Here is a 13041-nt window from a genome sequence, read left to right on the forward strand (position 1 = left end):
AAATATCAAAAATGCATTCATCAAATGTCAAAACATTAAATTCATAGCGACTTTAATGGAACACTATATAATACCTACTAAATAAGATTCATGACCTCTTTCTTTTTGCAAAATATGCTTTTGCAGCCAGATCATTTTAATGCGCTACCTGTGTCCTTCCCTTACTTTTTTATGTGAGTACACTTAATAAAATGAAGATAATAGTAATTATTAATAAGTGTAAAAGATCTTTAACATTTTAGAACAATAATAATAATTAGAAATAATAATAATAATAATAGACAATCTTACCGTAAATGTATTATGTACTTAGCTAAAATAATGTTTTTTACTTCACTGCAGTTGCACCACCAGACTTCCTGGTTGCGCCACCTGACTTTTGCAACTAGTTTTGGACTGGTCGCCCCCAATAAAACGGTTACTTGCAACTTTAATTTACTTATATTGAAATGAAATTATTTGAATTTTAATATGATTATCCAAATTACTATTATACCCCCCAAATTTTTTTTTTTTAAATATGTCTAATAGAACAAGAAATCTCACAAAAAATATATTTGCTGCGCAGGTGAAAGACTTGAGCTCCCATTATTGTGATTCCCTGAGCGACACATCTTCCCTAAATAAATGATTAGTCTCATAATTGCCGTTATTACGGTGAAAGAAAAACAGTAGTCAAATCAGCCTAACACTGAATATTTGCTCTCTCAAAACACACAAAAACAGATGCGTTTGGCAAATTTGCGAACACACTAAAATGCAGGCTTCCTGCAAATTCCATCATTTTTCAAGACATTATGGCTTTTCCTTCCCTCCGTCCTTTTTGCCTCAGCCCAGACAAATTGCAGTATGTGCTTCACAGGGAGGTGCTTATAAAATGGATTTAATAGCTACACTTACCCTACAAATTGCACATATGTTTCAAAGGAGATGCATATGTCTATTTACTGAGAGGTGATCATAATTACGAGGCTGGAAAATTGCGGCCTTATAATTGTACATCAACCCCTTAAAAGTCTCTCGAACGCAACGCAAACTGCTAATGGAAAATAGTGAGGAGATGAAATCTTTACTCAAACAAAGCTCATGATATGCTCCGATATTGTGCACAACATTAGACGAATGCTAAATGAAGACACGCATGTGCTAATCTGCACTGCCAAAGCAGGACGCAGCTAGTTTTTAGTCAAAAACGGAAGCAAAAATGTAAATTTGTTATATCTAAATACTCTGGAAAAAAGGCACAAAACGAGCCGTACAAAACAAATACACAGTAGGAAAATCTGATCTTAAGCAAGACGAATTGCTTCTAATTATTTTATTTTTTTACAAATAGGGCGATGAAACAACCCTGCCGAACCATGAGCCAATCGCCTTCCAGCTCTCTGATGAAGATGGCGGCCCACTTCAACTCCACACACAGAGGACTCAGTGCCGCATAAGAGGCCTTGTAAAATAAAGATTAAAAAATGGCTATACATTCACATGGTGTGAAGTAGCAACATTTCCCATTAGGCTTGAAAAACTTTCCCCACCCCTCCCAGGACACTTGAGTTTGAGTGCGCCAGTCCGAGGGCTAGGCATGCAACACCAGCGCGGGTCAACGTGAGGCCTGTGGAGCTGCCAGGCCCTATTGTGTACCGAGATGTTAATTGGTTCTAATCCGGCGGTAGAAGCTGTTTTGGTAGCCTGACCCCGCGCCCTGAAGGACACCTTGGTGTGAAATACTAAAGGGCCCATTCAAGTGGTGCTGAAAGGAGGCATGGAGCATTCCAACACATTTCCATTTCTGCTGTGAAAGAGAAGCGCTGACGGGGAGGGAGGGGGTGCACGGTGGGACAGGCGTTTTTGGGCCGGCCGGTAGCGTTGCGCTGAAACTGAATTAACGATACAAAAGCGCAGGCAAAGGTGCCAGGCTTCTCTCATTCACGCACATCCTCCTGCATTTCTTCTTTTTCTTTTTTTGCAGAGCATCCACATGGTGGTTTCCCATAAGACGCTATAAAAGAGAGTGCTAATTGCCCCATGTTTGGGATCAGATGGACAAAAATGCAACTGTCATTAAACAGACAAACAAGCCTCACACAATTCCACCATGACACCCGCTAAACTTACCCCGTAAGGCCCACATATTAAGATTTGATAATGAATTCGGAGACATTGGGTGTCTTTGATACCGTAACTGAAAAAGACTGATCCTGTCGGAGGGGAGAGTGGTATCCATTCAAGGTTTGAAAATGTAGACTGACAAGACAGGAACGATTTGATTTTTTCTAAAGCAATTCTAAGAAAAAAAAAAAAAAACAAATCTCATTTGTGCATTTAGGAAATTTCAATTGTGGACACAAAATCCAAAATCAGCAACTGAAAGTGGATTTTGTCGCAGACCTGCAATGTTGGCACAATGGCTTTATAACTCGTATTCATAATTTGGAGACTCTGAAATGACTAATAGTTTGATATGACACCTCTTCTGACTGAGAGAATAACGAACAGACTGTTTAAGCTGTATAAGTGAGCAAATGTTCAATGGTAGAATTAAACAAACCGCCTGCCAAAACACTATAAATTACGCAGCTATTCTGCAAGTACGGACAATGTTCAATACGACCTGTCGCCGCCAACATAAATGGCACAAAGCGTACGTATACTGTGCTTTTGATTAAACACACATTATCACATTTCTGTGAAAATAAAAATGATTTTCATGACAATAATTGCAGCTGCAGTCCTGTAAAGACATATAATAGCTGCTGGATTCTAAACTCAATGTTATGCCAATTCAGAAACACACTGAACAAATGCAAAAACTGTGGGACCAAAAAAAATGCAAAAATGCAAAAAAAAAGAGAAACGTTGGATGACCAATAGAAAGACATATATGAAAGACAGTGAATCAGAGCTCACAGGGGACCTTGATGGTATTCTCTAGGACTTCAATGCTAACAGAGGGAATCCAATTATGGCACTGACAGCACAATGTGCAACACACTCAAAAGGGCAGTTTTTGATTTAGCAGACTACGTATCAAAATAAATTGAGCAAAATCGAAAAATGAAAGATGATCATTTCCAATGTATAAAATATTAATGACAAACTAAAGATATTGTTTGGAGGGCCTTCATGGCTTTACGCACAAACACATGATTATAGCCTTTTTGAATAACCCATAAGTGCTAGATAATTAAATATGAACCTTCCCTTACAGAACATTTTAGTGTCATTGTGAACTGAAAAGTTACTAAAACTAAAAAAAAATTATAAAATGAACAAAGTATTAAATATTGAAATTGAAACGTTAAATTATAAAATAACAAATAAATTCATTATAATATAAAAATGCAAGATAAATCAAAGTTTGCCATGTTTTTCATTTAGTTCAGGCTCTGTTAATAGAAAATAATGGTAACGCTTTACAATAAGGTTCCATAAGTTAAGGTTAGTGCATTAACTAACAATTAGCAAAACATTCGTTACAGTGCTTTGTTAACATTAATTATAACTGTTAGTTCATGTTAGTTCTGGTTCATAATGTTAACAGATACAACTTTTGATTTTAAATCACATATTAGAAAATGTTGAGATTAACATTAATGTAGTTAACTAATGGTAACAAATGAAACCTTATTGTAAAATGCTACCAAAATAATAATGTAATGCCCTCTTTTAGCGCCATTTAAGAGACGCAAAGTCCCCGTCTGAAGTTACATTGTTTGGAATTGCGTGACAATGACATCAGGATTAAATGGGACGAGAGAAAAGGAATGAACTTGACATGCTATCAAACCTACCAAACAAAAAAAGTCCCCTACAAAAATAAACAAAAGCAAGACCTGCATGCAACACACAGACAGTCTAATAAAGACAGGCACACACATAATTGTGGCTGTTCATCTGTCCTAACAAAGACCTCCACAGTGTTGACACCCCCATCAAACAGGAATGCTTTTAACCCCACAGGTAGAAGCAGAGGCTGTAACGGAGGACTCCCCACACGCATGCACTGATTGGGTCGTGTGTAATCAGACGACTGCGTGTGTGTGTGTACGTGTGTGTGTGGGGGGGTAACGGTGGGAAGAGCTGTAATCTGTGTGTGTTTCCTGGCGGGATGCAGACTGAAGGGGTGACAGCTAAACTGAGACAGCTGGTTAACCCCACTGCCTCTCGAGGAGAGGTTGCAAAGTGGTGCAGTTACAATAGATCGAAACAGCCGTAATGCTACTGCAACAGTTTGAGAGTGATTTGCAGGGATAGGCGGGTTTTCACCCGTACGCTGCCTAGCAACAGATCTATAACAAAAGTCCATAGCGGGCCCCCTATGACAAGCCAAGTTTACACTTGTTTGTCATATATCATATTAGAGTCGATGTGGATGGCGTACTCAAGTTACTTTGACGTTGGAAACCAGACAAGATATTTTAAATCAAGAAACTTTCTAATATCTTACATATTTTAAAACATAGATACATAAAACTGTAAACAAAAGTTCACGGGTTAATAGCGCATTTGACAGCTTTTATTTTATGTAGGCCTACATGTAATACACTGTGCAATAAAATGCATCTTTATGTAAAATACATATTTAAAACTGCATAAGACAACAATAGACAATTAGCAGACTTTCTGCATCTCTATGAACCATTTTAGAAGTCATTTTTATGTAAATATTTAATATAAATTATTATCCACAAAATGTAAACATCTTAATATCTGAAATAATATAAATTAATATAATTACAAATTAAAATAATTATAAGTTAATAAATGATACATTTCATCTATTTTAGTTAAAATAAAGAACATGTAGGCTATTACACATCCTTAGTAAATAAATAAGCGATTAGATAGATAGATAGATAGATAGATAGATAGATAGATAGATACAGAGCCATAGAGAGACAGATAGATAGATAGACAGATAGATAGATAGATAGATAGATAGATAGATAGATAGATAGATAATCATTAAAAATATATATATTATACAAATACAATGAGGTAAACAGTGAAATATACACAATAAAGACTATAAATTTTCATAGAAACACACAATAGCAACAAAAAAATTATAATATGCATTTAAGATAGACCCAGTTGTGAACTAGTTGTGTAAAGAAAAATAGTGTGTCATATGTGACGTGCATAATGGAATAAAAAGGATTTTTTTTTTTTTTCTATTCAATTTAAGTAGCCCATAATTTTATATACTTGGATACTATTTTTGAAAGTTGACTGTTCTATACTCGTCTTTCATTTACTTTTCTTTGATGGCAAGATGAAGTCGAACGCCCACCGCGGGCTTTCTTTTTCACTGTCACGACAATTGATTAATTACAGGCGGACAAAAGGATTAGCAACAGGAAACAGTGGATAAAATAAAGGAGGGCTGTGACATCTGAAAGATTTGTTTATAACCATGTCATTACGGGTAATTGTTTCTTCACAGAAATACCATTACCGTGCTGAATGTCTTTTCAGCACATTTAAACGTCTATTCAGCATTAAAACAAAGCGAACAGACAGTCTGGGTTAATTGCTTTTGTTGCAAATGACGTGATTAAGACAAAAAAGGCCTTTACTTCCACAGAAAAGATGAATGCACTGTACGTTGACTTTGTTTGTTTGTTTCTTCAGGCATCTTAGAAATTTGACTGGGCATAAGAATGCTAATAAAGTATTTAAACACACCAGCCGACAAAAGTGTTGGGAAACAGAAAAATACATGAAAAAAAAAATGAAAAAAACAAAGAGCGTAATTGAATTGCAAATATTTGATATACTTTAAATCTGTATTCTCTACATACCAAACATTTGGTGACAAAATGGCAAAATACTTTCCGGCCGCTACTCCCTTTCAATGGCCTCAATTTTAGTTTCTTTTTTTTAAATTTGAGATTTAAAAGTTTTAAACTTGAAGGTCTTTTCTCTGTGTTTTTCAGCCTTTTCTAAGGACAAAGCAGGACCAATCAGACCTGCGCTGACGGACACGGACCTCTTGACTGTGACGGCATATCAGGCGTTGCAAGGACTCATGGGTACAGATCTATGTGTTTGCCTTCCCATCAGTCTTCATTGCCTTCAATCACAGCCCACTATCAGCATGCACTCTGCCACTGATGAGGCACAAAATGGTGCTGCTATCTGGCATGCCTACATTAGAGAAGCTTTTTTTAACAGTATGCTGGGGGCGGATCAGATCGGGGGTCTTTACGCATGCAGCTTCTTTGGCTTTCAGAAGGGAAGGCTTCAATTCTTCCATTAAGTCATTTATTTTCTTCCTGGTTTGCTAAGAGGCTTTCAGCCTGAGCTTTCCTTTGACACTCTTCGAAAAAAAGAAAACACGCTACCTGTGCTCCTCTGTGAGACAGTGTGTTTTTCGAGGTCTAAATTAATGAGATTTACACTGAATAACATCAATAATCCACATGAAGGGGGAAAAAAAATTGAGAGAAAGATGTCAGACGAGCTGTAATTTTTGCAAGGTTCTCCATTAAAGGGGTAAACAAAATTAACCACTCAACTGCTGAAACATCATACACAAGAGTCAAATTATGTTATCGAAGAGATGCCGGTAACACATTATGACTGTGCGGAGTCATCTGACGTTTCAGCAGGTTGAATGCAGGATGTTTTGAGGTTTCGAGAAGAATTCAGAGAACAAAATGTAGGCTATTATTTATAAGAAGGAAAGAAAACTAAAAAACAACGACAAATCTACACTTACATATAAGAGATAGAATAGGAAAAAACCTTCAGAGTTCAGATCTTCTCAGCCTGAATGTTTCAGGCTCATATGATGCCTACTTCCCCATAAGAGAAATACACACTTCCTCTGCAATTTTAAGCAGGACTAAATCACGAGACCACGAAAAAAATCTCAATGGCAGTTTGAGGCCATTTCTTTTTTTAAGCAATTCATGAAAAAAAAAAAATGTATTGATATAAATTGAAAAGTATCACAGTCTCTACTAAAATATCAAGAAGGACAACTGTTTTCAACATTAAAAAATGTTTCTTGATACCAAATCAGAATATTAGAATGATTTCTGAAGGATCATGTGACACTGAAGACTGGAGTAATGATGCTGAAACCACAGGAATAGATTACATTTTAACATATATTCAAATAGAAAACAGTTATTTTAATAATATTCCATACTGTTTTGCTGTATTTTTCAAAATTTATTCAAAAACGTTTTTAAAAAAAATCATAGCAAGACCAAATTTTGTGAATGCTAGTGTAAGTGAATGACAAAAAAAAAAAAAGGGGGGGGGGGGGGGTTGGAGGAAAATACACAATTTTGCAACTGGAACAAAAAAATATGTTCAAGTATACCTAAGCTCTACTTCCTCTATTTGACCAACTATTGCTTCTCACTGGGTTTTCCATATCACTGCAAATTCAGGTTCAAAACTGACCAAACAAATATACATGTTGCACTGCACTACATAAAACTAGTGCAAAATACACTTTTAGCATATATTAAGACTTCAAATGTACAGTCTGAGAGGTCACACTATAAATGTTGATGACTCATCCTGCACTACAGCACTTTGTCCAATCAAACACTCAAGAATGAGAATGCCCCTCCCCCTAATACCACCTACCACCAAATAGGAAAACAGGTGAACCCTTTAATGTGTCACATTCAAACTTAATAGGAAATATGTCAACACAGGAAAGAAACCGCGCTTTTCATAGGGTTTTAACCGATTTGCGATGTGCTATTAGGTGGCGGCTGACAAGGCAAACAACTTGACAACAAAACCCTTGACAAGTAATGGAAATTACAAGAGTCAGACTGAGAGAGGCGTGTTAAAAATTCAATTTAAATAGACATGATGGAAAGGAATGAAAAGCACTCCTTGAAGGGATGGTTCGGAGTAAAATCAACCTAGGGTCCTTTGCACCATGACCTTCAAGCCAAACCCCCCCCAGAAGCCTTTTTTCCCTTGGTTGAACATTATTAAAGTTATAGCTTATTTTGAAATGTCAGCCGGATGGCTTAGTGCAGGCGCTAATGGATCCAAGGATGTATCTCGTAAATTACCCCACTAATAATGCCCAGTATGGTACCAAACTTATACAGTAACAGTAGTACAAATAGGTTGGCTCGAGGTCATGGTCCAAAGGTTGATTTTACTCCGAACCATCCCTTTAATTGAATAAAACAGCATCAGCAGATTCAAAGATGGACCTGAACCAGTATCACATTCCACTGTAAAATTAAGAGCCCAGCAAACAAACACTTTCTGATGTATAACTGTTAATTAACTTCCAAACAGAAAAAAATATGAAAAACACTATTCTGCGACCTGGCAGATGGAATATACTGACCAGATGAACAGATATTCCAGATGACCACAATGCAGAGAAGAAATCTCTCACTGCAGCATTTGAATTAAAAGATTATGAACAATTATTTAAAATATAACAATATGTTACTATCCACTTCAGTAACAAGATTTTAAATAAAAAACATGTGCAACTTTTTCTGTTACAAAACAAGTCACATGATTTGTGTGGAGCTGAAGGTTCCTCATTACACATTATTCACCAGCTCAGCTGGGTGTCACGTGACCATGTCACATGAGAGGGATCATCACTCCATCTGTCTCTCTCATTGCATTACTTACTGCGTGAGAATCGAAAATAAATCCATAAAAATGTCCGTTCCGATTACTAAATACAGACCTAAACTGCATATTTATATTAATTCAGTCATACTATCAGTGTGAAACTAATGAAGCTTATTAAGCCACTCATAGATGGAGCCTTAAAACACTTACATCTAGCACATTTAAATACCACCACTAAGCAATCTATGACATAAAAGTACGGTTTATTGTAGTTTTTGGATGAAGAGTCCAGATCAGATTAACCGTTCCGCCAATAAATAACAAGCTTTAGCCCTGCTTGGCTGGCTAGCTAGCATGTTTACGCTTAGACCTTCAAAGACACCAAAGGTTATCCACTTTCTTATTAAAATGAGCTTAAATAACAGATTTCATTTGTTTATTTACACAATGGCCGTTCAAATTAGTAAAAAAAAAAGAAGCAAAAGTGATGAGCGATGTCCTATGAACAGCTCGAGCTAGTTTTAGCACGACAGATGTGCTCTATTGACTCAAATCTGACATTTGACAACACTAGCGGTGGATGAGCTCCGTGCTGGCGTTGTTTAACCTCTGATCAAACCCCATTCAGATTAAAGAGCAGTGCAGAGAACTAGACGAGAGAGAGAAACGCCAGATGTGTTGCTGCTGTTAGCTGTATGAATGAAATGTAAATGTCACTCACTCAGTCTGGGCTGGGAGATGTAGTTTCTGACTACGGCTTGCGCGTGCTGCCGTGCCGCTGCTTCAGGGCCGTTCAGATCCACGGGTCGATTAGCTACTAATGTAGACATTGTTGTTATTTTTCTTAATTAAATTAAACCGTCTCTGTGTAAACAGATCTACGCGGAGAGCGGATGAACAGACGGAGTCATATGACAGCGTGATCAGGAAGTAGCTCTCGTGCACGCTCACGTAAAAGACGTGAGTTTTACGAGCGCGTACATGAGTCAGGAAGAGTCAGAGTACAGTCAGTACCGATGAATGGACAATTTCTACAAATTACACTTGGTGTCCCATGATTTTTTTTTTTTTTTTTTTTACACAGCCTTTTGACACAAATCCCCCGTTGTTATTTTCTGATGTTGTTGTGAGAACAATAATGCTAGACTAGGCAATTATCTAACATAAAAATAACCTAACATGAAAAGTAGGCCTAGCTTAACATTTTAAGAGATGTAAGAGTTTTAGATTTTAAGGTAAAAATATAAAATATTAAAAACAATTATTTGATAAAAGATTCACCCCCAATTGTCCCTTTTCCTATCGAGCATTGAATCACATAGTGGACATAATTTGACTTCTTGCATGGCACTGATGGAAAAAAGACTTTAATGCCAAAGTGAAAAGAAAAAATGATATCTATATAGTTATCTAAAATAATTACAAATAATTTATTTTAGGATTCACCTCCTCAGTCATCGCTAGTGTAGTTATTTGGTTTAAGAAATCACATAAATATTAAAACCACACAGATTCAAGGCTGTAATCGCTAAAAAAAGTGCATTTAAATACTAAATTAAAAGGGGATGAATATGTAGGGCAATGAATCTGTAATCAATTTTGACCAATGTGTAAAAGAAGAAATCACTTTGTCATAAATGAAAATTGTTCTGTTGATCAGTGTCAGAAAAGTCTAATTAAATCCTGCGGTTCAATGTTATAAAACAGTCAAACGAATAGGGGGCGAAAATTTTTTATAGCCACTAAGTGAATTGAGAATGAATGAATCACAAAGCACCTTATTTTACTGAGGTGAAGGCCTTTCGTATGAAATGACTGCGCATAGTTAATTAAGGCTTGAATATTGAAAAGTAGACGAGCAAAGGTTCTTAGTTTTTTTTAATATTAAATTGATTTGAAATGTTCTTACAGTATTCAGAACTTCATTGACATTACCATCCATTTACATATGTTGTGTTTTTATAAGTGAAACTCAGGCTTATAATTGTATAATCTTTGCACAAACATCTCTTTTGATTTATGCATGAGTTAATGAAAATACATCTATACATTTTATAAGGAACACACACACACACACACACACACACACACACACACACACACACACACACACACACACACACATATAAAATATGTGATATCTTGTTGTTGAGAAAACACAACTGGCAACTTCTTCATTGCTATAGTCAGCAAGGTTACTTATTTGCTCCAATAAATCTGACACAATAAATTACAACAGCATTCCAGAAGTACAAAGTGCCATTATATCCTTTCATGGAGATATTCAAAACAAACTAACGATGAGATCTGAGATTTTTAAGCGTCATTTTTGTGATGAATTACATTACCCATAATCCTAAATAAAGCTCCACCAATAGAACACTGTTACCATGGAAATGCAAATGGCAGCAAAAGAGCTCAGCTAGAACCGCCCACTCCTAAGAAGCACTGTGAATGACATAATCAACTTTAAATCTATTGTTTTTATACCAATCAGTGACTGCAAATCATCATTTTTATATGTTACATATTTAACATATTTTAGCACTTTGATTCGATTACATCATAATTTGCAGTGCTCCATGAAGCAAATAGTTCTTCCCTAAATTCTATCATTATTATTTCGCTTCGAATCAAAATGTGTAATTAGGTTTATGGAGAAAACAAATGAAAAAGTGGACGGTCACTATATTATTTTGTGGAGAATGCACTAATACAGAATTACACTGATTATTCATAAAATATCTGCCTGTAGTGTGACTCACAGGTGCACGGCCTTGGTGGAAAAAGAGGGACACGTGTGCCATTATGAGGCTTTTGTCATACTTGTTCATCAAAATTGGTATCAGAAGCACTTAAAACAATTTCCGGCTGGTAAAACCAATGGTCATATAGTCATGATAATATGAAATCCAATTAGACTAAAAAAAAAGGTAACCATAAAAACATAACTTTGTTTTAAAGGCTATTTTATTTTAAATGCATGCTCACGCAACATCACTTTAAAACTATATTCTACTTGGACTGATGTACAAAAATACAAAGCCTTATGAATCAAGTATTTTGAGACGTCCTTAAAGCTTTATCCTTTTTCATCCAGCTCTTTTATTCTGAGCACATTGGATCATATACAGTTACAATTCTTTCTATATTGAAACCTCACTTACACCTGGAATCAATCATCTAATTATATAAAAGCATACGTGTAGCAGTTTATCAAGGTTGTAAGTTTCTTTTAAGACTCTTACATATCTTTAAAAGGAGAAGTCACAAATAATGGACTTTCTCTTTATCGTGTCACTTTCAGGGACATAGAGAGATTCAGCTGCCGATGCTTTCTATCACTCTATCACTGTCTTTTCATTAAGGCTTCACAGTTTTAAACTACTTGAAAGCGCTTTAGACAGAATAACACCTAAAAGCAGCTAAAGACCTCAACTTTTATATGGCAGGAAAATAAAAAAGTGCTCCAGCTCTATACAGGCTTTAAGAGCTTTGCTCTGCGTTTTTGCAGCTTTGCAGGTGCATATTATGAGAGAGTTATGGTCTATACTTTTGTGTTCCAGAAAGAAAGTTTTTCTAATCCCTAAAGCTCAAACTTTGAATAAAAGAAATAAATAAAAAACAGTGCGGATGCTCTGTAAGCAATCTACTTAAAGTAAAAATCTTCCAAAAAATTATTATTATTATTATTTTTTTAGTCAGGGATAATCTGAGTTTGTGTTATGTTTGGATGTGTTTAATAAGGCCGCTGCATTTAGATCCCTTTCTCATTATTGCAACCAATTTGTGACACATTCATTCACTGTAAGCCCTAATGCTAAAATAATTCATTGGTTTGAGTAGGGTAAATTACACTAACATTAATTCAACTTAAATTAAACAAATTAGTTTATTATCTTTAATAAATAAAATGATCTTTTATGAGTATATACAACTTTCTTTTGAGGTCACAAAAATGACACATTGTAAGTAATCTGAATTGTTTCAGTGTTTTGAGTTTTGAGTTTTATGAACTTTTTTCTTTGTAATTAAGAAAAATTTACATTTGGGCTAGGATTTCTGTTTCTCAGCATTCTTTGCCATGACACTCAAATGGGAGAGTAAATGCTAAAATGAAGTGTTATATATAATGTTTCTTGTGTGTGTGCAAGAATGTTAAGTGGGAGATTTAGTCATTTTTAATGTTTTGCTATGCTAATTAAGAGTTTCTGTTATGTTTGGGATCTTTTTTGGAGGGGGGGAGGGGGCATTTTCATGATTCTCAAAGCATAGTGTTACCAATTGACAAATTAGCATTTACTTAATTAGCAAGTTAAAACTTAAATAAATCTAGGTTGACATGATAATTTTAAGTTAAAGATATGAAGCTTACTCAAATATTTCAAGTTAAGAGCAATTTAAATGTATGAGTACATAATACAAATCTGCCAGTTCTGCTTAACGAGTTTCTTAACGAAA

At 35.5% G+C, this 13041-nt stretch overlaps 1 protein-coding gene across 1 annotated transcript in view; it reads right to left on the reverse strand.

Annotated features, from left to right (window-relative positions):
- Window positions 1-9534, reverse strand: part of atp6v1ba (ATPase, H+ transporting, lysosomal, V1 subunit B, member a) — a 28643-nt gene extending 19109 nt beyond the window's left edge. Inside the window, exon 1 of the mRNA XM_084392933.1 lies at window positions 9302-9534. Coding sequence (XP_084249059.1) covers window positions 9302-9410 — 109 coding nt within the window. The 5' untranslated portion in view covers window positions 9411-9534. The remainder of the gene's footprint in view (window positions 1-9301) is intronic.
- Window positions 9535-13041: the final 3507 nt, after the last annotated feature.

Source organism: Rutilus rutilus, assembly GCF_951802725.1.
Source record: "Rutilus rutilus genome assembly, chromosome: 21".
NCBI lineage: Eukaryota > Metazoa > Chordata > Actinopteri > Cypriniformes > Leuciscidae > Rutilus > Rutilus rutilus.